The 26,479-nt window shown below is 35.9% G+C and overlaps 1 protein-coding gene across 4 annotated transcripts in view; it reads left to right on the plus strand.

Moving 5' to 3' along the window:
• STK39 (serine/threonine kinase 39) overlaps nucleotides 1-26,479 on the plus strand; it is an 86,082-nt gene that overhangs the window by 41,068 nt on the left and 18,535 nt on the right. For 3 of the 4 annotated variants that reach the window (XM_085227971.1, XM_085227973.1, XM_085227974.1), the window contains 5 exons: nucleotides 8,408-8,530; nucleotides 8,643-8,675; nucleotides 10,032-10,099; nucleotides 23,709-23,761; nucleotides 25,620-25,688. In XM_085227971.1, coding sequence (XP_085084097.1) covers nucleotides 8,408-8,530; nucleotides 8,643-8,675; nucleotides 10,032-10,099; nucleotides 23,709-23,761; nucleotides 25,620-25,688 — 346 coding nt within the window. Of the gene's footprint in view, nucleotides 1-8,407; nucleotides 8,531-8,642; nucleotides 8,676-10,031; nucleotides 10,100-19,354; nucleotides 19,488-23,708; nucleotides 23,762-25,619; nucleotides 25,689-26,479 lie in introns of those variants that run through there. The other variant, XM_085227972.1, reaches the window with a different exon arrangement.

Here is a 26,479-nt window from a genome sequence, read left to right on the forward strand (position 1 = left end):
ATGGCTGTTGTGTGTTTGCTATACCTACTAACTGGCTGTTGTGTGTTTGCTATACCTACTAACTAATTTTCTGTCACAGAAATGGTAACTATCTTGGAATAGAGAGCAGAGCATCCAGGAAGTCTTCTGCTGGTCAGGATGACTTGAGGTGAAAGTCTGCCTCTGGAAGAGGGAGAGTTCTTCAAGGACTTCTTTCTCTTCTGTGTCTCAGAGTAAAATCTTGGCTCTTACTAGAATAGGATGCAGAAAATGAAAAACATGTTTAAATAACCAAGTTGTCCTGCTTGCTCTCTAGGGCGTGTGGGATTGTGTGTGTCTTGCATACAATACTAGCAGATGTAGCTGAATGGCATCAGTGTAGAATAAAACAAAATTTTGTCCCTAGAAAAAGCTAAGCTAGGTGACTTGATGGGATGTAATATTTCTAGAAGAATATTTCCAGTAAAATTTCTACAATTTAGTTAAAATCATTAAATAAGTAAAATTGCATTCTGTAGATATGCAAGTGGAAAGATTAGTATAGCATTGACTGTTATGTAGCTAGAAGTTATAGATCAAGATTAGGGTTCCACGAAGACTTCTTTAGGTGTGAAGTGAGTCACATCTGCACATTTGCCTCGTTATAAGAATTTAGGAACAAATTGCTTTTGTGATCTAAGTTAGCTGTATATGGAGCATGACAAACTTATCTTCTGTGAAACTGAAATGTTTAATGCATGTTAGCGCTATGAATTTTACATACACTAATGCATCTTGCTTACTATACTTTCAGGTTACATTTTCTCTTTTTTGAGTAAAAGATGCTATAAATCTGACTGGAATCTCACCCCAAACATTCAGTTATCATAGAGACTTCAGTAGGAGTAGCTTACATAATTGAAATACTGGAAAAATCAGTATGATTTGTTCAGTAATCTTTCTGTTGAATGAGTTATAAGATGAGATGCATGAAATTACTCTTACTAAACAAACTAATTTTGTATGTGATGTAGATGATGCACTGTGCCATGTTTGTAATGCAGTAGTTTTTTATGCATGTATGCATTGGTATCTCATGGCACATCATTTTTCTTTTTGAAAATTAGATGCTGAAATAAAATACCAAATGTGTAAGTGGGCCAAGTTCTTTGCTGATTTGAGGAGCTCTGAATAAGGAAGTAGAGATCTTAACATACAGAAAATATTTGTTCCTTTCCTTGTCCCATTACAACAATTAATTTGCAAAGAGATTACAGAAGTAAAAGAATCAGAGCTGAATAATAGGTTCCTCTTTCCTCAGCTTCTCTAATATCTACTTATAGCAGCTACATCAGTGCTTAGAAGACAACAATTTTTTTACTTTCTTGTGTTGTACCTTGGTTTTTTATCAAGCTTTGGGGAATGTAGGGAGCTTCTGCATTCTGTTGCTGGAGTTCTCTCTGGAATGCAATTTTTGAATTAATTTTTGATGATGAGAATTTATGGTTACCATGTTCAATTGCTTAGGTATGCTTTATCCTGGAAAGCTTATGAATATTATTGTATATTAGGAATACTTATGATCTGTATCCTCCTTTCAGAGGATGGGGACAAATAGCTTTGCCAACATAATTTTATTCTGTCTTTGTGACTCTGTATACTGGAATAACCACTAACCAGCTGCAAGACTGTAAGCAATAATAATTTGATATTTAATGTTTTTGTGGTAGTCATTTCTTTTCACTCATTATTCAAGCATGCTGTTCAGCTGGTGTTCATATTGTCTCTTCGAAAGCTGTGGTGATTTTGATGGTGGTTTAAGTTTTTCCTCATGCAAACTGTTTTTAGTTACAGTTTTAGCTGCTTCTCTGGGTGCAGTCATTCAAATTCATTTTTTTTAATTCCCTGTGTGCTTCTTCCAAGTTATGTGAAATCTGTTTTCTAATACATGTTAATTTGTCTTTGTTAGGCTCAAGGCTTTTGCTATTTTCTTTGTTAGCAAAAGTTATGAATTAGTGTAGTTCTATTTTGGAAAGAGCATTTAGGTTTTTTAAAACAATAAAACTCAAATTAGAATTGCACATGTTTTTACTTGTTTCTGTTTCTCCCTGAATTATTTACTGAGAGAGATAATCCTTCCATAAAGAGCCATCAATGCTGTGTATTTTGATTAAAGCTGTCAGAGAAATTTCCATTGTTTAGCTACTGCATTCCTTGCAAATAAGGAATGCAACATTCCTTATTTTTGTAGGGATATAAAAAGTTTGTTTTGGTTCATTGTTCTGTCTCAGATTTACTTTGTGAACACAGATAAATCACTGCGTTTGTTGGTTTCTTTCTTTCCCTTTGTGTAAAATGAGAGGTTTGCACCTAGATAAGACAAATAGAATGTTCTGAACTGTTGTAATGCTGTCATCATAGGGGCTAAATACAAATATGCTTGCTTTCATCAGTCTTGCAGTAGAGAAAATCCAAGTACTTAAAATATTCCAAATGCAACCTCTGCAGTGTACTCTTGCTAGGACCAGCGTTAAGGTTGTTTTTCTTATTCACCTTTTTTTCCACATTGAGATTAATGTACTAAAGCAGTATGTTATCTGAGGCTGGTTGGTACTTGTGGATGTGGAGGGCTTTATCATATTCCCTTTGGCCACACTGAAAGAAAGATCACCTGCATCACAATCTCAGAAAGGTGTTCCAAGTACTTAGTTGTGATGGAAGAATCTGTTAATGACTTAAAGCTATTCTGCTTTGCACATGAAATTTGCAAACAAGCGTTGGTCTTGTCCAAAGAGCCAATGCTTTGCTGAGGAATTGAATGTGTTTTGTTCCAATCAGATAGTAAGTGATCTTTTGCTGGTTTTCTTACAGGATAGAATAAAGAGGTCTGTTTTCAGTGATGCTAGCCTAGAAACAAAGTTAATTTTTGAAGTGGTGGATGTAGAAGGGGAAAAAAAACCAACAATAATAAAACAGTCTGGATGTGATTGAGAATATGAAGAATATGGAGAAATTCAAACTACCTGTAGTACCAATGGCTGATGTCGGTTGAAGACAAGCATTCATTCTCATGCTGCTGAACTTGTCTGTGAATTTCAGCAGTGACATGGATGACTGGAAAGTTGAACTACAGTCCACTGACCATTTCAGACTTTCATATGAAGGTCTACAAAGATGTCTTCTCTCCAGCAGATTGAATCTTGAATTTGTAATAGTGATAGAAACTGTGGATTCATTCTTAATACCTCCATTCCCACCTTCTCTCCCCTCACCCCAAAGAACAGAAGTTTTACACAGTACAGATGAAGAACATAGTGCATTGCTTTTAGGATAGTTCATGTGAATGAAATGCCACACTTGATTTTTATAAGATGAAATCAGATGATCTTGACCTGATCTCTATAGGGTGAAGTATCATTGAATCTCATTGAAAGTGTTGATAAATAGGGCACACAATATGGGTTTCTTTGTTGATTATTGTGTGGTATACTTTGAGGCAGTACTCAAGTTATGTTTTCAAATTATACTAATCTTGAAGACTGAATTTCTTTTGTCCTGTCTTCAGGCTATTTTTTACCTCCCAGGATATACCAGAAGATGGGATAAATGCTTCATCTTGCATACACTTGACGTTGTTCACTCACATTGGTTTACCTGTAGCAGTTTATTTTGAGAAGAGTATCTAATGCTAATTTAAGAGTACCTTCAACATGCATTTCAGAAAAAATTCTTCTGTAGAGAAGAAGCTGGGAGTCAAACTCTATCAGAAATACAAGAGATTCTTTAAGTAGAATTTTAGATGGCCTGTGAAGCATTCACAGTTTGAGTAGGGATATCCTTGATATTTGAAAATATCTCGATGGTATTATTGCTGCCTATATGTGTGATCTCCTTAGATCTGCAGCTGTTACAACCATTTTTTTCCATATATTCTTGCAGTGACCCAGAAAGATTATTGTGAGAGAACAGATGAATATGTTGTACATGGATGAACACAGCTTTCTATAGCTATATATTTTATATACTTCAGATAACAGTCAAGTGTTCTGTTGCCCATCAGGTCCCTACAAACTCTTGTAATCACTCCTGTTTTGGCCCACTGCGGTGTTTTTAAATGAACTTTTACAAGCTGCAGAATTTCAAAGAAGCTTATGCTGCTCACTACTTAGGGGAAGAATCTTAAGCTTTACCACAGAGGATTGCAGTTTGATAAGAGAAAATGGATGACCTTTTCCTCCTCTCCCCTGATGGGCCGTACTATAATGTTTTTGATACAGATGCAGACCTGTGGCACAGATCCCTGCAGTGTGAATGTTATACAGGCTACAGTTAGTACGTATATGTCTAACTATTCTTCATCAAAATGTTTCTGTCTACTACACACCTGTTTTTGTAGACTGAATGTAAATGGTCTTCTCCTGGATGACTCGTGACAGTACAAGAGGAAGTGGCCCCAAGTGTGCCAGGGAGGTTCAGGTTGGATGTTTTGGAAGAATTTCCTCTCAAAAAGAGTGGTGACGTATTCAAGCAGGCTGCCCAGGGAAGTGGTGGAGTCGTTGTCCCTGGAGGTGTTTCAGGAGAAAGTAGATGTAGTACTTAGGGACACAGTTTAGTAGGCGATATTGGTGATAGGTGGGTGGTTGGATTAGATGGACTTGGAGGGCTTTTCCAATCTTAATAATTCTACGATAACAAAACTTTGTGTGAATGTCATCTAGAAAAAATACATAGGTTGCTCTGAAAGAAATGCCACCTATTTATTTCCATGGAAACTACTACAGATACTTATACTGTTTGGCCTCCATAAGTGTTCAGCAAGCATCAGGGAATGTCAATAGGTGCAATTTTTTCCATGCAGGGGAATTCAACTGTGCTTATTCTCTTGTAGGTACCATGGGAATAAATAGGAAGTGTTAGTTTTAGAGCAATCTGCATAGATAGGTATGTCCTTATTACTTTGGGGAATTTACAGTGCTTTCTTAGCGCAGATGATATTGAACTGTTGTCTGAAGTTCATTCAAATAGGGTCAACTACTGAAAATGGCATTTCAGTTTCTCATCTTGTGCCAGCTATAATACCTGTGCCAGCTAAATTTAGGAGCTGAATTGTTGCAAGCTAACTGTGCTCCATACTAATTCTTTGATTGGGTCTTCTGCTCTGAGAACATAAATGAAAGCATGAGATGTTCTGGTATGTCACACTGGTATGCCCTTTACTGTAAGGGATTAAAGTAGACAATTTTGAGAATCTTGAGGCGATTCCAGTTTCTTTTCACTGTCTCACTGCTTAAACAGCCTTTAGAGTTTGACATCAAGTAGGGCTATTTCAATTTGCGAATCTTGCAGAAAAATTTGTTCAGAAAAGAAAAAAAAAGTCAGTGTTTCTTCAGGAGTGATAACTTGAGTCTGCTCAATGTGCAGCCACATAGGTGCCAGGAGTTGTAGGATTGTGCAGCCCTGGTGGATGTCCCAGGACTGTCCATTGATGCAATGTGACAAACTACTAGACTATCTCAACTGCCTTATTTTTCATCCTGTAAGATGTTTCTCTGGCTGCTTCATATTCAAAGCCTAAAAAGCTTTGCATACTGTACGTTTTTTTCCTTTACTTTTTGCAGTGTGTTTTATTCCTTTACTGTTTTTAAAATGCAAGTTGAGGATGGTAAAATGATAGGATTCTCCTAAAATAGTTTGTACACTTTAACAAATGTGCTCTGTAAAACGCATTGAAAATCTGCAAAGAGACAGAGGTAATACTGGTATTAAAAATCTGATAAGTATGTATTACAACATAAATTTAGAATCATTCAATTAGATATGTGATATTAGTGATATAGGTTTATGATAGGGGAAAGAGGGAATTGATTTGAGATCTGAATAGATCGAATATTTTGCTATAGCAGAAAGTACGATTTTCTTTGAATGTGTGTCCTGGTGGGAAAGAGACTGATGGATGGAGGACAAGTCTAGACTTGTTTTTCTTGAAAGGTGTCTGAAGGCAGAAAATCATTTATTCTAACACAGTATTTTATTTTGAAGTAACTTTCTTTTCTTTGAGCCATTTGTTTATTGCTTATTAAAAGGCAATCTATTTAAAAGCTTGAAATGCAATCCATCTTCATCAGTAAGCTTTTTCCTGTGACTCTCTGCCAGCATCATTAAGCTACATTAACATCATTCTACTTAGAGCAAGTTTCCAGAACAACTGAAAATGGATGCAGAAGAGATTTTGGTTAGTGCAAGTAGTCTGTGAATGTCTGTAAATTATTCTATTCTATCTGAAAAAGCTTGTTTTTGCCTGTGGCTTATATCTTTCCATAAGTTTGCATGTAGTTGTTGGGATGTTGTGCTGTTATGTGCGTGCTGTTAAACAGAAGCCCATGTCAGGACTGCTGACACGTAGGGCAATCAATAATTGCAAGCACCATGTGAATTGCCTGTCTTCCCTTGTATCTGTGATAATTCCTGATGATGCAGACAATAAGAGCCCATTTACCATGCTGCTGGAGCTAGGAGCGGTGTATTAGAAGCCTGGTTTGAGAAACAGGGAAGGCAGTACAGAATCTGTCCTTAAGTGACTGAGTAGGATATTCCTCTAATCCTATTTTTTTTTTCATCTTGGTTACAAAGGAGTGCAAAATACAGAGAAACTGAGTAGGGTACTTTTCATATAGGGGAGAAAAGTATTGTAAGGAGGGAAAGGAAGGTGACTATGGAAAGATGCTGAGACACTGGAAGCTTCACCCTAGTGAAGCACCTAGCCCTCTAGTTGAGGCTTATATATGATGTGAAGTAAGAGTGTACTTGGAGACACAAATATACCTGCTTGTCTACGTACAACATTTTGAAAGAGGACCCCTGCATTTAGACTCCTGCTTTTGTATCATAATGCCAACTATTTCTACTTTACATTGCTCCAAATCCAGTAGAGAAATAGCCATCTATTTCTCTCTCTTCTATCAAAAGAAGATTGAGAAGGATTACATTAATACCTGTGTCACACATTTTTCTAGAGGGTCAAAATTCTAGTGCCCTATACTGTTTTCATGCTGCCTGTATTTTGCTGGAGTTCTATCTGATAGAATTTAGAAGCTGCAATCTTTCACATGCTGTGTGTCTCCACACATTATGGTCTGTAGCAACTAGAGGCATTTAGAGTAAGGTTAGTATCAGTTTATTTTCTATGTGAGTTTTAAGTTGGGAAAAAAAATTCAGTAATATTTTAGTCAGAAATCAGACTTTTCTTTTTTAAAAAACGTATTTGTTACTGTTTTGAGAGAGAGCTGCACTACCAACTATCAGAGTGTTGGAAACCTCATCAGAACAAGTTAAATCCTTGTGCTGAAGTATGCTGAGCACGACATCAGAATGGACAGGGATCTCTGAAACCAAATTTGAATCAATTTGAACCAGGCTGTTTTTGACAGGATCCACAATAACATACAGGATATGTAGAGTTTTGAGCTAATCCCATTTAGTTCATATCGCAACTTCATTTTAAAGTTAGTTTATTAGGTGTCTTTTCCAGTAATTCTTTGTGGACTGCAACTGCTTTTTTATTTCTGCCATGTTAGTTCTTCCTTCTGTCAGCTGTGAACACCTAGTATTCCTCTTTCTCATGCCAATGTACTGAGTAAATTTTTTTTTTAACTTGAAAAGAATATGCTTTAAACCTTTCAAATTAATAGTGCAAGGAAGCTTACCTGTATGAGTGTTTGAAGTGGAGCAGTATGAACTGTATTTAGTATCTTGGTTCGGTGATGTAAAATAATTAGAGAAGCACTATTGGGACTTCAGATTATTGTGTTGTATTTTCAGCAATCTTATGAGTCTCACTACTTCATGACGGTGTGTGGTGAGAATTGCTGGATGTTCCTCTATTGTGCTCAGGCTGAACAGGATCCTGGGAAAACAAGAGTGTTGTCAGGCTCAGAAAAAAACAAGATGGCTACAGAATTTGATTCTCAATCTTAGTTGCTTATGAGACTTCTGATCTACTGACTAATCTACAGATGTTTTCCCAGTTAGTTTAGTGTGGTACGTCTGCCTACCTTTTCACTCTGCATGTGCCTACTTTTTATTTAAAGGAAGAATTTTACTTATAAACTATCCTCAATGCCTTTTACACATTTCAAAGCTTTTTAGCAGAACAAGTAAAGTTGTCAAGACCTGTATTCCAAGAACAACCTTGTTTGTGTATCCTCTGCTTCCTTGAAATGATTTAGTTTATACTAAGCAGTTGTCATCTACTTGAGCTTGTTCTGAAGCAGCTGTAAAATGTATCCTTCCTCCACCTCTTTTTTTCCTATGTGAATTCTGCATGGGTTAGTTCTTCCCACTATTACAACAATGACTGACCCTTGATGTTAGAAATTATTCCAGTGTGCCAGGGAATAAATTAAATAAATTAAAATGTCTATTTAATGGAGAACACTTAATATTTTGGTAGGTTAGACGAGTGCCAGGTTCCAGTGGTCACCTCCATAAAACAGAAGATGGAGACTGGGAATGGAGTGATGATGAAATGGATGAAAAGAGTGAAGAAGGCAAAGCTGCTGTTTCTCAGGAGAAGGTAACTTTTATTTGTGTCAAGACAATTAGTTTGCGAGATGTTCTCTCTTAATTGTTAGTGTTTCTGAATCTTTAATGCATAAAACTCACATTTCACTGCATTTGTTTTCTAGTCACGAAGAGTTAAAGAAGAGGAAAACACAGAGGTAAAAATGTATCTTTCAGGTTTTTTTCTTCTAAGTGAGTGAAGGGATTTCTCTTTCAAGTTTTCTCATTAAAAATGTGAATTGAAGGGAGAGTGTTGGTTTGATTCTGCAGCCTTGTATGTCAAGTACTTATGAGGACAGAGCTCCATGCAGCTGGGCCTGTAGAAATTAATTTGAGTACACATTGAATAAAATATATAGGAAATTCAAAGTGATGTTATTTTCCTGCCCAAAGAACTGGTTAAGATAAGTAATTTGGCCATCTTTAATGAATCTTCCCAACTGGATCACACTAATTGCTGCCTTTTGTCAGAATGATAATGGCTCTTCTGGAGTAGCTGAAAGATCTCCAAATAATATTTCATTGTCAGTATACATATCACAGTGTCTAGCTTGTAATTAAAATTCTTAATGCCATATGAAGTAAAATAGCTCAGTATGATGGCATAGTGGATTAATTCAGAGTAATAAAATTGCATGCTGAGAGCATAGGAAGCATCAATGCTGTAAATAATGGTTTAAGTTGATTGGCTTTCAGCAAAAGTGATCTTCTATCTAAAAATGCCTGTTCCATGCTTGCCACTTCACCTGTGGATTTTTAGAGGCTCTGATTTTCATTGGTGTCACAGAAATCTGCACAAAGAGTAATGGTTTCCTGCTAGGTTCTGTTACCTCCTATGATGAATCCTGGTCTTTATCAGGGCTTGTTTATGTACTTCAGTGCCTGTGAAGTACCTTATGTGCTTCAGTACCTGTAGAAGTTGCCAATCAGGGCTGAGATGTCTTGGGGCCCATGCTCTGTTCCTTGTGCTTCTGTTTTTTCATAAATTCCACACTGGAATTTTCTCTGCAATTACAAGTCAATATGTACTGGACAGGGTAATACAGTGTGAGGTAGGAGTGATAGTGTGAAAGATGTGTATGATTTCTCAGTGGAAGACATTCCCCAAGCTGTGAAACCTGTTTTGTTACACTGCTAGTTCTTAGCAGATGGGTAGATGTAAGACTTTATTAAGATCCAAAATAGTTATACAGAAATAATAGGTATAGTAGCTTGTTACTCTCACTGTGTGCATGTTATTTAAAAGGTTACTGGAGTTTTGATACAAGGTGGATTAAAAGTTCCTCCGCTCAGTTCTTTAATATAGGCCTTGTCATTTATATCTCTGTAATTTAAATTCAGGAATTTTACTACTATCAGCTATATTTTAGACTGTTATTGAAAGTGTTTAAAAGGTTTTTGAGAGTTAGGGGATATGTGAAATATTCTCTTGTTGGACTTAAGTATGGCAAGTATTTCAGGATTTTTTTTCTTTGGCACCCATGATAATGCTTTTGTTTTTTTTTCTTTAATAGTCTCAGTCTGCTATTAGTGATGAATATAGTGAAGTACCATGTGCAGTGAATCTTGTCTTGAGATTAAGGTAAGAGATGCTTCTATTTATTTTAACATTTCTTGTAAGGTGACTTTATTATTCTTGATTTCCTTCATTACTTTCATAATATTAACATAAAATAAGTGTTAACCTCTTTAATCTCCCGGTATGGCCAATATGAATAGTGTTTCTGTGACTAATTGCTGTCTTTTAATTGCTTATTGAAATAGAGTAAAATGAAAAGCAGAATATGAATGTGGCTTCAGGCTAAATGTACCCTTCATTAAGTATTTTCTTTCTATTTTCCTTTTGCAATGCAGGATCACAGTGAGAGATTTTTAATGAGTTTCTTTCACACTTCAGCAGTCAGTCTCTGACAGAAATAAACCATAGCTGTATTACAAGTTGCCTACTCAGAATGTTTTTCACTGGCAAGTTTGATCAGCCACTCTAGAGAAATGATGGATATTTTAGAAAATGGATACAAATATGTTGTCTGACTTAAATTTATACATTGTCAAAATAAGGCACCTTTCATCAAAATCCATTTAAAGCTAAGAACTGGTAATGCTTAATTATGCAGTTTAATTCTTGTATAAGAAGTATATTTGTCTTGAAAAACTTGATGGCTTTTTCTACATTTATAGCTATGTTCCTTAAATGGGTAATTTGGTTAAAAAACTTATTGCCACTTGCTTTAAAACTCATTTTCATCCTCTTTGTGTTGACAAGAAACTACAGTCTCTCACAGACATCCTAATCGCTTGTGTGAGTAAAAGTAAATGTTATTTTAATGCTAACAAAAGGATAAAAAGACAAGTAGAGAAATATTTACAGAACTCGGACCAGTATGTTAGCAGAAAATAGCAGATTAATGCACAGCAAGTGGCTTTAAAACAGTAACCTTAAATACTGTTGGTAATCACAAGAAATATCTGTACAGAATCACTGCCGAGTTCCATAATCTATTATCTCCCCCTTTTTTTTACTACTTTTCTAGCGACAGCTGCAAAAAAATTGGCTGCCAAAGGTTGTTTACTGTAGGGAGTAGTAATAAATTTTATTGTAGGGAGAGAAAAGACTTCAAGATTATTTGGAATTGGTTTACTTGTCCCGTTTACATAACAGCTCAGTTTATGCTATCAATATTCTTTTTCATCTTTCTGCTGAATACAGTAGGTGAAACTATTTACAAAACAGACCAATTTACACTACTACATGTGGAAGTACTAGTGAGATGCTTGGGTATTTTTAAATTATGCTGAAACTTGTAGTGTGATAAACTTCTACTCTGTTACCTGCAGTGTTGGCATATCTAAAAGCCAAACATTTTAGCACAGTCAAATGTAAGGGATTATGCTTTTTTTTTTTCTCCCTTCTGTAGCTCTCAAGCTACAGAAACTGGACTTTCCAAACATTTTGTGTGCTAGGAACTGAAAATTTTCCCTTATACAAAATAATCACAAACAGGAGATACCTTCTGGGGTCTGGGAGCACTCTTGGCTGTTTCTTGGAAAAAAGAAAAATCTGATGTATAGTTTTGCAGAATGAATTTTTGCTAATTTAAGCTGACCTATATTCTGGAGCATATACTTTGCAGTGCACATTCCCGGCCCTGTGAGAGCTCTGGCTGTGTCCTGCCTCAGTGGTAGGAGGTGGGCTGAATCATACATCTTTGCAGATTTTATCTGGATTTCCTTCTGATAGAAACCTGAACATATGAAAAGGATCAGAGCTGGCGTATAATGTGTGGGGGGAGGGTGGCACTATACCCAGTTAAAAGTTCTGCCTTATTTGCCCTTAAAGTAGGCACATTAACAGTGGGCCTGGCAGTATGTGTTGCACCTAAGTAGAGAACTGAGATTGTTTGGGGGTAGGTATGTCAGCAGCAGGCTAACTTAGGAGGTGGGCTAACTTAGGAAATTATCTATGGAAAAGGTTCTAGAAAAACAGTGATTGTGGTAACAGAGTGGTGGGCAGAGGATTAGGATTCTTCCTCCCTAGCCCTAAAGAGTCCCAGTATTTGAATCTTACCATTCTGCTAATTAAAGGCCAAAGGGGAGTTTGAGGCTGGCATCCCATATTGACAAACTTGTATCACTCCAGTTAATGTAAGTGACAAGCTACAGGAACAGCGTTTTCAGAATACAGCAGGGTTTAGCATTGTTACTGCTTAAACTATAACTGTGAAGTTTTCCACTAATTGAACTGTTGTTAGTTTGTTTTTTTTTGTTATTGCAAGGGTAACAGGAGGCATTCCTTCATTAAAATATAAACAGAAAATCCCTGGAAAATAAACTCTCTGTAATGTAAGATACAACCTAGAGGCCCTCAGTCATGGTCAGTCAGTCCTGGAATAGTTTCTTTCTGCATTCCAGCTATCCTCATCCTACAACTATTGCAGGATGAATGAACTTACATTTACAGTAGTTGTATATGGGAAAAGATACTGTGGCCCCTACGTGGCATTCCTTGTTATAGTTTCTGAGCAACCTTTTTTTGAGCATCTGAAAGTAAATACTGCTAGTTTTGGCATTTGGTAGTTGATAAAATTCAGGTTGCTGGCTTGCTTTTTGTCATGCAGCATTCTCTCAGAATTGTAATGCAGTAAATAGCTAATATGCTCATACGGATTTCTGCATTTATCCATTTCCAGTGCAGACTTTAAACTGTTTTGTTGATGTATTTTGGTGAATTGATCATTAAGTCATATAGCTGGTAGAGGCTTGAGCACATCAGAGGACTTTTATGGGATTTGTTAAAATGAACTGTAAGTTGTGAAACACGTTATGAAACACGTTATGAAACAAGTTAGCTACTGTATGCAGATAGAAACAATTTCCTGTGATGCTTCATCAACTACTATTATATAGCTTTTTAAGTATGGCTTGATATTCAGATAAACATTGTGAATATTAGATGCCAAATCTGAAGACTGAAAGCTCAGTATATCATCCAAAATGTTGGCAGCTTTTTCTTTTAAAATAATTTGCTTGAGGCAATAAGCTTATATGAACTGCTGCAGCTTGATGAGTTCAGAACACTGGTTTAGTATACTTTGAACTGCAGTTTAAAAAAAAATAAGTACTGATATGGGTAAAAATGTAAATACCGGCAAAATACAAGACAAATGACTTGACTGATGGTGGAGATGTGAGGAGGAAGGGCGATGGAGAAGGACTAAATGGCGAGAGAAGGTTCAAGAAGGTTTCATCTCAACACTGCTTTCATTTTGTTTCACTAAAGCCAGGGTAAGGTGACATCAGCAGAAAGTGAGCATCTTGAATGTGAATGAACTTCTCCTTTTTGAAGAGGGCTGGCTGGGCTAGGATGTGAGGGACGGGATTTTTCCCAGGGTTCTTGGGTGAGAAAGGAATGGTGGAAAGTAAACCGATGACACTACAAGTGTTGCTGACTCCTTTTGGCGAGGGTGCTAACTTAGTTGGAGAGAGTTTGTAATGGAATACAATGTGACCATTTAGGGCCTTGTGGGAGAAGGAACCGCTCCTCTTTTTCTGTTTGGAAAGATGAGGAGACATAAGGCCTAAAAAATCAAACATTAGATGATGATGATAATATTATGGGGAAAAATGCAAAATGATGTTCTAATAAAGGTTAATAACATATACAGAAATTGAAAATGACCATCCCAAAGGAGGAAATCTGGCAGAAGAGTCAGTGCACTTCAGTAATTCTTTTGCTGGATGATCAAGTTCCGACATTTTTTCCAAAGCAGCAGAGTTGGACTGAAAAAGTAACTGAATAGGGAATGCCAAATTAGTACCACCAGCATCTCTTTAGTGTAAATGTTGTGTTGTAGGTAAGAAGCACAATCTGAATCCTGAGATAATTTTTAAAGAATTCCATAGTGCTGTTTGTAGGAGTGGTGGCATTTAATTCTGTTAGTCTGGGTAATTTTCAACTTGAATATCTGATTTTTTTTTTACCCTTAACTTACATTTAATGCCTTTTCAATTGGGAAGGTATTTGTTTCAGTGAGGCTAACTTAGAGAAATATTCTCCCTTGTCAGAGTTCATGTTACATAATTGAATTTCAAGCACATCGTGACCAACTCATACCTGCTTCACTTGCATTTTCAGTTGGAGATGGCATTTTTTTCCAATTTATTTTCTATCTTTTCCAGTACTATGTCTTGAAGTACTTTTCCCAGAAGTTAAATTAGCAGCAGCGTTTTAAGTAGTTCAGAGCAAAGTTTGTGAAAGGACTCCACCTTCATTTATTTAAGGGACTGTGCTTGAATTTTGTAATGAATTGAAGAAACTGGCTCTCAGTTTGTCTGATCTGTTGCCATGTGTATAACTGTGACCTGACCTGTCTAAGCTATAGTTATGTTGATATGTTGGTGCTTCTTTATCTTTTGCTTCACAGAGGAACAGACGTTTGGTGTTGGGGAGGAATTAAATCTGCAGTCCAGGTTCTCTCTTGTGAGGCTGCATGTGTTCCATGTCATGCCTCTCATCAGAGGATCCTGGCAGGAGCTCTGTAAGGAGGCTGAAGGGAATCCTCTGCTGTGACTGGGAGTGATGGTAGAAAGGAGATATCACCACCCTTAAAATTTCCAGTCTAACCACCTGGTTTGGGAAGGTCACTATCTGAGGATTTGACTATTTAGATTAATAACAGAGACATTTCACATTAAATTAGGAGACTTGTTAATGGTTAATAGTTAAGAATTGCGAATTATCTGAAGCAATCTAAGATGGTTAAATTAGCTCCTTTGACAGGAAGATAATTTACTGACTGTAATTTAGAACGTCCAAGGACCTAATTTAATACAGTTCCTGCACACCAGATGAATTAAGTGAGAGGAAGAACAAAAGGGGCAAATAGAAATTCTTTTACTTGAAGCACTGGCAAATGGGATAGTTGAGTTATACTATCTCATATCTTACTTAAAATAGCGTGTGGAGAAAATGCTAAGGCAGAATTACGCATACTGTCATTCTGATAGTTTGTGTTGTTTACAGATAAGTGTATTTTTAACAAAAATATTTATTTGATTAACGAAGCTGATTTATTACACTGTATAAATCTTTGCTTTCTTGTAACTTTTGTAGTATGTGTGTTTTTTATCAATTCTTGCCCGTCAGGCCTAATCTCAGAAGTTAAAGAGAGAAGCAGTGAGGATAATCAAAGACATGAAGAGGAAGAATTCTGTAAAAACTGAAGGGAATTATCTATGATGTGTGGAACAGAATGATATAAAGCCTGAGAGATAGGATTGGTTATTTGCTTTCTCAATGCAGAATCTGGAGGAATGTGAGAAAAATGGCTTCTGAAAGGGGGGGGGAAAAAAGTCACAATGTAGTTAAACTTTGGAACTCCTTGCCACGAGATGTAGAAGAGAAATTCATGAGACCTATGAAATGCTTAGAAATGACATGAATCTGAGGTAGTTGCTGAATGACAAATGCTTTGTGGCTGGGACAGCAGTTGCAGGAAACATTGCCATGTCCCACTTTTATAGTGTTTCTTAGGGACCGACTCTGGCTGCTGTCAAAAATAGGACACTTGCCTGCAGATACCTACTAGAGCTGTGCTTAGTATTTAAGTTTGAGGCTTAATTTTTAGAAACAAAGTATGTAAATAAGCAAAACCTTGAATCTGTTCTTGATAATTGACTCTGCATAATCAAAAATTTTCAATTCTTTTTTATTTGATGGTGCCATTTCTGGCTTTTCTGGTGACTCCCCTGGTTTGCAAGAAGGGGGACTAATATATATCCTACACCAAAGGTTAGGCATTCTTCATTATTTTTGTTTATTTAGAATGGTTTCTGTTCTCTACTATATTTAATGACAAAATTCACAGAATAACTCCCAGGTGCGTGGTGGATTTACAACTGGAAAGCAACAGTGCTACTCTATAGGCTGGAAATGGATCCAGTAACAAAACTATTTGTAGAATTCTTGAAATAACTGTACCTCTAATAATGCTATTGAACGCTCTCCTATATGATGTTTTGTCATCACCTCCACAGCATTTGCCCTCCCTCAGGCTGCTGTGGGAATATGGTTACTGAAGTGAATTTTATTTTCACAGTATGGAGGACTTGATTTAAATAGCCCGTTTAATCTTGAGTAAATCATGACTGAAATCAGTAAGCAGGAACCTTTGATTAAACTATAGATTCTAATTCTGTTTTCCATGTTTACCTCTATATCCTTCAGAGCTTGCTCATTAAAAATGGTAAATGGTGCATTTCTTATTCACAATTTAAGGATGCTTTTATGCCTTGATATATTTTTATTGAAAATTGAACACTGAAAAATGTTTCAATTAACAACCACATCTAAAACTTTGCTTATATACAATCACTTAATAGAAAATGTTCTTAAAAAAAAGGTTGTATTTACAATTGTTTGTTATTGAACCAAGGAATGTTGTTTTAGTTTTTCTTATCAAACGTAGGTTATCAAGATTTGGATGTCTAAATATTTAAATGGCAAGGAATTTAAGTGTTTAATCTGCATAGTTGCCGTTGTATATTTTGTGGGCAATTAATTGCATGTGATGAAGTTACTGAGGCTAATTTAAAAAACAATAGAACTTTTTATTTCATTTTGTTGTCTTATTGTATTGCAAAGTTTCTTTTTGATTTTCTGTGTCCAAGAAACTTCTCAAGGTTCAGTGAATGAGTTTTCATACTGCTTGTTTGAATGCAATGCATCCGGCCATGAACTAAAAACCTCAAGTAATATAGGGAAAAAGTGCCACTATACAACAATTGTTGTTTTCAACTTTTTGGGAAATTGCTCTTCAGTGCATTTCAACCAGTTAAAAAATATTGATGCTTTTCACAAATTAAAACTTACCACTGCTTAAAAAACTGACAAAATTCTTTTTATTTTAATGAATGATTTATTTTAGGGAAAAAATTAACAAATGTTGCCCTCTCTGCAGTAATAAAACTGATAACTCTAGCCATTTCCATCTGCTCATATGAGAGCAGATAGGAAGTGTGAGTGTTCAAAAAGATGATGTAAGTGAACACTTTGTTTCATCACAAATAGGGCATAGAAACATAAAATCATAGTGTGGCCTGAGTTGAAAAGGACCTCAAGGATCATCTAGTTTCATCCCCCGGCCTTGGGCAGGGTTGCCAACTGCTAAGCAGGCTGCCCAGAGCCACATCCAGCCTTGATTGGTAATGCTCGTTTCACTAAGCAAAAGTTAAATGTGCAAGGACCTAAGTAGAGAAATGTAAAACTGAGAAATGAGATTTAAAAACAAATTAAAAAAACACCTCATCCAGAGTTTACTGTTTGACTTAGCTTGGAATAAATCATAGAATATAACAAGAAATTGAAATTGAAGGGATTATAACTTTGCTTTGATTTAGGTTTTGGCATCAGCAACTGCAGAAAGAGGAAAGTCCAATTTAAAAGCATGTTTAGGTATATAGATAAATCCCTTTAGCATTTCTGTGTCGAGGAAAGAAGATTTTGGGGTGTATATTGCAGACAGAGGAAGGACCCATGTTCATATGCAGCTTCTGAAATGACAAACAGTTTTACAGAACTGCTGTTTTATTTTGATGTCTACTAGAGTTTTCTTTTTCTATTGCAGAAGTCTTAAGGCTTATGTAACTTGAGACTGCTCAGCTCTGATTAAAATCATAGTAAAGGTTTCGTCATTTGGAGTAGTTGACTACCCTGGAGCTGTGGGCTGTGTTCTGAACTGATCATGTTGCAACCCATGCAAGTAACTTGGTGACTTCCAATGGTGATGAACACACCCCTTTCCTGTGTGGTTGGTGGCAAGCAGAATTTTTAATAGCTGTTGTCTCATTCCAAAAACATAATAATCAAATGACAGTACTTGATTATGGCATTGGCTGCTTTTCAGCCTTGAAATCATGGTTTGGCTGTGTTTTATCATCCCTATTACTGCTGCCTCTTGAAATAGAATAGCTTAAAATATATTGCTTCATTTCTCAGATTTGCTCTTTATGTAAGAGCATGTAAACATCATTAAATGGTAGTGGCAATGTTTTTATTAACTTCTGCTAACTGTATTTCTTTCTTTTGATAGAGTATATGGACAGGGATAAGTTGTAAAGTCGTAACAGTTTCTTCAGAAAGCCACTGAAGTATGTGGTAAAGTTTAAGTGGACTTCAGAGGGTAGGCATTAGTAAGATATCGACCTGAAATGGGGAGATTTTAGTCCTATTCTGGTTGGTGGCAATCTGGAAGCTGGCAGACTTTAGTCATTTGTTCTGCTGCTACTGAAAGTTAACAAAAACGATCCTTCCATTTAATCTAGAACTTAACTGAATCATTAGAAATAAGCTGAAAAGAACTATCTATCTTCACAATTCAGAATAGACATAATCTGTTCCTGAGAGTGTGGTGGTGTGTAGTGGAGGAGCCTGGTTATTGATTAATAAATGGTAGCTGAGCATGGCAGTGTTAAACAGAAAGGGATTTATGGAATCATGCGGTGAATCCTCAGGAGGCTAATGCTTCTTTACAGTAAATACTCTCTTCTGTTGTATTTGTATGATCCAAGAGGAGATTCTAATTTGCAAAATTAGCTTAACAAACAGATTTACTTTTATTAGCTCTTTGGTTACTGTTCTGCTGGATTCCAGGTACATTAAGCACGTGAAAGTGAGAAATGGATGACAAATTGTGATGAAAAGGAAGATGACCTTTTAAATTTGAATACCAATTGGTAGGGCCAAACAATACACCCTCCTTCCTCCCTCCATTTGAATAACAAAGGAAAACATGGAAACAAAATTCTTCTTTTAAAAAAAGCTTATTAATTGTTGTCTTTTGGGCTTTTCCTTTAATTGCATTTCTTGCATTGTACACGCAAAGATCTTGCCCCAGAGACATGTAATGGAGATCAAATGGGTACATCTCCAGAATGTACAGCCTAGCTCTCACTTTGATTAGACAGCTCCATTATTACACGAATTTCTGTTTTTTTTCCTTCAGTCTAAATGAGCAGGTCGTCATTTAAATGCTTCTGCTGTTGTAAGTACAGTGGCAACTGCAATGAGGCAGTGCAAATGCCATACTGCTTGCCCTTATTTCCTAAGCTATGCTGAATTGCTTTTTTACTGCCAGCATAACTTAGTTTGCTTCCGTGGTAGTTTTAATGCAGCTCAAATGATTTTGGAGGAGAAAAGCACCTGCAAGACCTAAACTTTGTATAAATATGATTTTTTTTTTCAGCAAGAGATGCAGAGACTAAATGTATGCTGTTAGACACACATGCACACGCCGTTCTTTTGGATTACCGTATTTTAAGTTTTTAAAAATTGTTTCAGGAAGGAAGACAATATACATGCTGATACTTCAGCTGCTGTTGCATGCATATCACCTAGGAATACACTCTCCCTGAGGTTTACAGAGAAGATGCTGAAACTTCCTGAAAATAGAAGGTGACCTTTAATATAACTGCAAAAGAAGCAATGGGTAAACTTGTGAGAAAATAAAGTAGAAAAAAAAAGAATGAAAAACTGCTTGATACATAATCAAGCTATCCTAGGAGTTAGAACTTAAATTTTAGTTCCACTATGTACAGTTTTCTTGAATCTCACTTACATGATTTTGAAGGGCAGAAGACATACCAACGTTTAACATCTCCTATTTACAGTGTTATTGTTACCCAAACTGATTTCTTAACCTCACACATTAGGCAATATTTCATGTACATCTATCAAGTGTGCAGAACGTTTAATATAGCAGGAATTAGAAAATCAAGTAGTTATTTCTAAGTCTGTGTCTTGAAATGTGGATGCCTGAAATCTTTTCTTAGGACTTGTCCAGTACAACCACGTCAATCTAGGCAGCTGTTTATTCTCTAATCTTGATCTTGGTGAACATAAGCATTGTTATGCAAATAATTTCTTTTTAAACAGGCTGTTCTAACAGCCAGGATGGGACTATGCAATGAAGTTGGCTCACGTTTTTTTTTTCTGGTTCTTTGATGAAGCACTACTTCCTAGAAAATCAGAAAACAACTCTAGCAATTTTTATGTGCACATCAAGTGACCCAAAACTTCACTGTGTTTTTTTTTCCCATCAGAAATACGCTTTTTTTAAGGTGCGAAATTTTAAATTCTAAAATGATGTAGCAAGGAAGGTGGCCAACAAAATGTCTTAACGTGGCTGATTTGGATGTTGTTCTTATTTAAAGCAGATGTCTTGAATTAGTCCTGTTGGAAGTGACTACATAGTTAAAAACAACATATGGGAAAAAAATAAAATGCAGTGTACTAAAATGCACAAAAATATTTAAAACTTACTACTCTTTAAAAGAGATGAGGTGTCTGTATCCTTGATAATCAAGGATATGAGTCTATAATGGCACAAAGCAAGAAGCAAATAAGAGGTATTACAAGGGGTAGCAAAAAGGTGTGAATTTGCAATTTTAGAAATAGCTGTTTTTCATAAATGCATTAGAGAAACTAGGGACCATTAAGAAATGGTGAGGAAAATAAAATTATTGATCATGAAGATATACGTGCCTTTCTTCGAATCCTATTTCTGCTTAGTAGTAATAAAGCCTCTGTGTGCTGCTGCATGATAAGGCTGCAATGGATATAAGTGGGGAAAAAAAAGAACCCTAATGAACAAATGAAATTGTACTTGGAAACTGCATGCAAATAAATCAGCAAGCCCAAACAGTTGTCACCAAAGAGTAGCAAGGGAACTAGAAGACTAATTTGGAAATACAGTGACGAACTAGAACCAGAGAAGAGTCTGAAAACTGGAGAAGAGGCCGAACAGCTTTTAGGGGAGAAATAAGTGCATCTTCCGTTTGGTAGATAAATACATAATGGAATCAATAATTTATGGAAATCAATAAATGTCTGGAAGATAATGGAACCATAAGCAAAAAAGCTTTTAGCAATTTATCTTGATAAACTTCCTTTATTTTATTTCCTGAATTATAGTATGCAATTAAACAGAAAGCAGCAACTAAATTTAAAATAGTTGAGTATAAAAGTAGAGACAGCAAAGTTGGCTTGAGTTGTCTTGAATTTTCACCTTCACTTTAATAAACAAATTTGACTCATAACTTCTATTTGGGACATTTTGCAATTTAAAAACAAAATAAAACTCACTACCTCATTTTCATCTTTCTTTAGGAAACAGTCTGTATTGGGAGCAGCTGGTCTCACATAGCTATGTTGGTCTGTTAGAAAATGGGTAATTTTTGTGAGAGTTCATAATGACTTGGTGCCTTTTTATGTGGTGAATGTTTTATGGGAGATTTGGGGAAAGGCAATCTGAGAGCCTAATGAACTAGTTTCTAAGTAGTTGTCTGGAAGAGTGCTAAATCTACAGAAGTCCTTCTCAGCTGTGAAAAAAGATACGCAGGCTGGAGCAATCCAGTGTAGCTGCTAATAAGCAAAACTTCCTTATTTCTTTCTGCAGAAGTGTGAAAAAAGTTGTTATTCCTTTGATTTGTTTCTTCAAAAGTATATGCAGGGAGAGTGTATGTTAGTCTGAGCCGAGTCCCACATTCAGTCTAAACAGCTTTTTTACTTTATTTTATTTTAGAGAAGTCTGAATTACTGTAAGACTTCCCCTTTTTGGAAAGCGGTTTAATAAGCTCGTTAGTTGTGATAAATTTCAGCAGAGGGGAGTGACGTGTCAAAAGGGAGCTCAGAGATGGGTTGTGTGTGTTTGCTTCTAGACAGAAAGCCATCCAGGGCTTTTGGAAGGGTGGGGGCTGGAGAATTGAGATTCCTACTAATTCTTTGTTGAATAAAAATAGATTAAGTGCATCATTCCATATAACGGCAGCAGATTTTTACAACAGAAGTAAATGAGCCTAGTAAATCTGTACCGATCTAGCTGCATTATCCACAGCTTTGCATTATCCACACTTAAACTCCCATAGCTTTTTAGGGTAGAATTTTGGGTACCTGAAACTCCTTCAGCTTTGAAGCATTCAGTATGTTCAGTAAATGAGTACTCTTCATTTTAAACGCTGCATGTGGCATACTTATTTTTCAGGCTTTGCTATATTGCTTTTGTCTATGTTGCCAATCACTGGTTTTTGTTTTCCTGCATGTTGCTGCTTTTTGCCTCTAATATTTTTGTAAGTATTTAGCAAGTGATAATAGCTCTTGAGGCACAGCTGGGTATGCCTGCCTATTGGATTTAGTTTTCCCACAGCAAGACTTCATGGCTTGGTATGCTGAAATCTGAGGTTGCTTACAGTTCTTCTCCTTGCTGGGGAGAAGAATAATGGACTGCAAAATGCATTCTGTTGCTATTAGCTTTTCAAGTGGATTTAGCAATTCATTGGAAAAAGCATGCTACAGCAATTAAGTTCATCCCTATGCTCAGTCAGATTGCCATTTCCAAAAACAAGATGGATGTCTGTTTAGTGAAGAGGCTAATGTTTTGTAGATGGTAGAAATTATTAAATGGAAAATGTGCAAGAGATGGTGGTTTGGACACAATATGAGATTATAAAGGAATTTGTTGAGTTCAGTTAAACACTTAACTGTTTAAAGCACTCTCAAGAGCAAACATGAAGGCAGAAAACCTTTGGTTTTCATGCTATGCTGCTTATTTTATATGTATGAAGAACATCCCTGTTGAGACAATGGTGGTCAGTATGTGAAGTTATTCATTTCAGAACAGCTTTCTAGACGCTATGCATCAAAAACTGCTTTTCAGTCTCTTAAGTGAGATTCTCTCTGTGTATTTGATCTCCAGTAGAGGGTTTTAAAAACAAGCGAATATTTTGTTACTCTTGGAGAAGGGTGATATGTGCCATTCAGACTGTACTGAACTGTTAGAGCCAGTATAGCAGAATGTCTCTTGAAGATGGAAAGAAAAATATTTATTAGAGGTTCTATTTCATCCTTTAGGTTCTACAGACATTTTTCAGCCTAAGATCTTTTTGCTGATTTTCACCAAAACACTGCCATGAAAATGTGGTAAAGCCTTCTGTCAGGATATGTTGGGAAAACAGTATTTTTCAAGTTGAGGAAAGTCCTTTTTGCAAAAACATGGTTATCAATGTTATTTGTATTGTCTAGGTAGAGGGCCTGAGTAGTTGTCACTAAAACTAGTCTGTTATTTTTTTTATGCTATGTCCTATGCTAATTTCATATAGTTTCACTATTAAACAGGAGAGATGATCATGAATATGAGTCATTAGGTGAAAATTAGCAGAAATGTAGCAATTCTAAGTAGCGTAGGTGTAAAAGTTGTAAAAGTTATTGGGCATCTCCTTCAAACAATATCAAAGATGAGATTCTCAGCAGCTATTGCTGACCTCCCTGATCTGGGGTGGGAACAGCAGGCAAGGGCCTGGCCCTTGGACACAGTGACTGTTGTAGCCAAAATTTATATCCAGCTGCAAAGCTAAATGATGTCCTTGCTAGGCTCAAGCAACTATTTGCAACTGTTTTTACTAATCATGATTCTTTGTAAAAAATCTATTTTCTAATTATATTTTAAAAAATAATTAATGTGGCTTTTAGCCTTTTTTTCTAAGTTTCTTAGATGTGCCCACAAGTTGAGGTAATATTAGAACATAAAACTATGTACTCCTCACATATTTAAAAGCAATTCACTTATAAAACTGATAATTGTTAGTTTGAACAAGCTTTTCTTCATTAAATTTTAATGTATGCACTGAATGTTTTTCAGAAACTCCAGAAAAGAACTTAATGATATACGTTTTGAGTTTACTCCAGGCAGAGGTAAGGCTCTTTCAATTGAATTATTTGTTAATTGTTCAAAAGGGTTTTTCAGAAATTGATTTGTACTTCTGGTTAATATAAGCTATCTCTCTGAAATGTTCTCTAGTATGCAGAGCTTCATATTGGACTTAACTTGAACAAGAACATGAGATGTGTGTAAATTCTGGTGGCTAGGTTGCATAATGTACTGTGTACGTTTGATTTTCTCTGCAGTATACTTTATCAATTTCATGTCTTACTCAAGTGATCTATGTGGTATGTAAGAGCTTGTATCATGATATTTATGGCTTTGGGATTTACTTTTTTTTTTTTTTACATTTTGATAACATAACAAGAAATGGCATATGGTAGGTATGAAAAATATATATGGTGATAGTGATAATATTTGAGTTTCTTTGCCCTACGTAATAAAAATTTCTGTTAAAAAAGTATGAGGTATACACCATTTTTCAGATGTCTTCAGTTGGCAGTTTAATTGCATCTGTAGCTTTCATCTCATCAGCAGAAATAAATTCTGGCATTGAAACTTAGGATTCCAGTTGTAGAAGCTTGTAGAACTCTGGCTTTCCAGTGCTAAGAGTTTTAAGTCATAAAATTTATTTTTATTTGAAGGATACCAGGTATTACTGCAATAAAATACACAAGGGATGATATGTTGAGAAAGAAGGTATCATCCTTGTTACATAGCAACCCTTTAAGCTGTGAACATATATATATATATATTTTATTTTTTTTTCAGAAGTCAATATATGCTACTTAGAATAGTCTTTACACAGAGCTTCCACTTTAAAAAAAAAAAAAAGTCCAAATTGGAACAGGTATCTTTTTTTTTCCTGTATATCATATTATCTATCTTATACAGTAGTTTTGTGGGTGTACTCTGTTGTCTACTTGCATTTCTCATGAATTTTGGTAATGAATAATAATGAGAAAGATTTCTTTACTCAGTTGGGCACAGAGCTCCCTGATTTAGTCACTGTTGAAAGAATTACTTAAATACTTGCTAAGCAGTTACATAAGCTATGCAAAAATTTGTACTTGGTTGGAAAATGGAGGATATATCATAGAGTACATGATGACTATTCCTAATAGTTACTGAGATAGCCAGTATTCTCACCCTCAAATCTCTACAGAAATTCTAACTCATTCAGTGATGCTGTTTTTTCGTCTGTGTTTTACCTGAGGAGATTTTCTAAGTGTTCTGCCTCAAAACATGGACTCCATGTTGATTTCATGTTGATACGTGCATTAATGTCATGTGCAGTTGATACCTTGGTGGAACATAGGCTTATTCCCACTGTTTCCCCACTTACTCTAAGCCTTCCAAAATCTTTATGCAATAATTATCCAGTAACCATTAGTAGGCATAGAGACTTGGGAATTAAGCTACTCAGTTACAGCAGTCAACATCCATCCAAAGCTCTGAATCTTCTGGGTCACCATACATAAAGCCTGTTCTGAGCTCAGAGCTCAAAGAAAATAATGACTGTGTAACTCCCTTGCCCCGCTGATAACAAACAAGAAAACCTGATATTACGCTTCTCTATCTAGATATACAGTAGAGAAGATGGAAGCACAAGTGAAAATGCCCCCAAACAATTTATTTTCTTGGTTGTGAAAATACTGAAATTGTAAACCACATAAGAGTACCTATTTAAATAATAGAGAAGAAATGCCAGTGCTCTGGAAAGGTCTGTATGGTATTTGTAATGAATAAAATCATCACATCATTTTCTCCCTCCTAATGAACAATAAAATTGAATTCAAGCTTGTGACTTATGGGTGTTTTGAAACTTTGGGTGATTGATACTTTTTGTTGTTTTTCTGTATTCTCATACTTACTTCACCTTTTGGACAGATACAGCAGATGGTGTTTCTCAGGAGCTGTTCTCTGCAGGCCTGGTTGATGGCCACGATGTAGTTATAGGTAAATTACATTTTTCTTTGCAATTATGCTCTTGTGACAAGCTTGTGTTAAATGAATGTGAAAAAATGTATTCTCTGTTGTTGATTGTTACGAAATTTTCTTTGTCCTAATTTTGCTTCCATGAATGCATAGTTTGTTCAACAAAGCAGTTTGATACCAGTCGAAGAATTGTGTTTTGGAAGTTGGATCTCTTCACTGATTTAAAAGGGATAATAAATCTCCTGTAGGACCATTTAGAATTCAATGATTGATCATTTCTACACTAACTTAATTTTTTTGTTTAACAATAAAATGATTTTGGAGTGGGATTATTCAAAATATACTTTGGCAACCCTGAAATTAGTAAGTATTATGTAGAGTTCGTAGAAGTAAAAGCATACCAGAATTCAGAATCTGGGGGAAATTGTGTTCAAAGATAATTGGAAATGTTTTCTGGCAGTTGAGAGGAAGGATACTTCTCTTTTTCTATTGTGTTTCAGTGATTTTTATTTTTTAATACAATTCACTGTCTGACAAATATGATTAGTTTCTTAAGTATTCCTTTCCCTGCAGTTGCAACTCTTCTTGTGGTTGTTCAGTGCCACTAGAAATAGTTGCCAAAATCAGAATGTTTTAGTAAATGTTAAGCACGTGAGAGCTGGAGAAATACCAGTAGCTTGATCTTTGTGTTGCAGTTGTAAAAGTTCCTATCAGTTAGTATGGATATCTTTACCAAACAAATCTGTGAATTCTAAAAACCAACCAACTCCATTAAAAAAAAAAAAAGGCAACTTTCTGCAGCATTGGATTAT

Source organism: Meleagris gallopavo, chromosome 7, assembly GCF_905368555.1.
Source record: "Meleagris gallopavo chromosome 7, MGAL_WU_HG_1.1, whole genome shotgun sequence".
Lineage (NCBI taxonomy): Eukaryota > Metazoa > Chordata > Aves > Galliformes > Phasianidae > Meleagris > Meleagris gallopavo.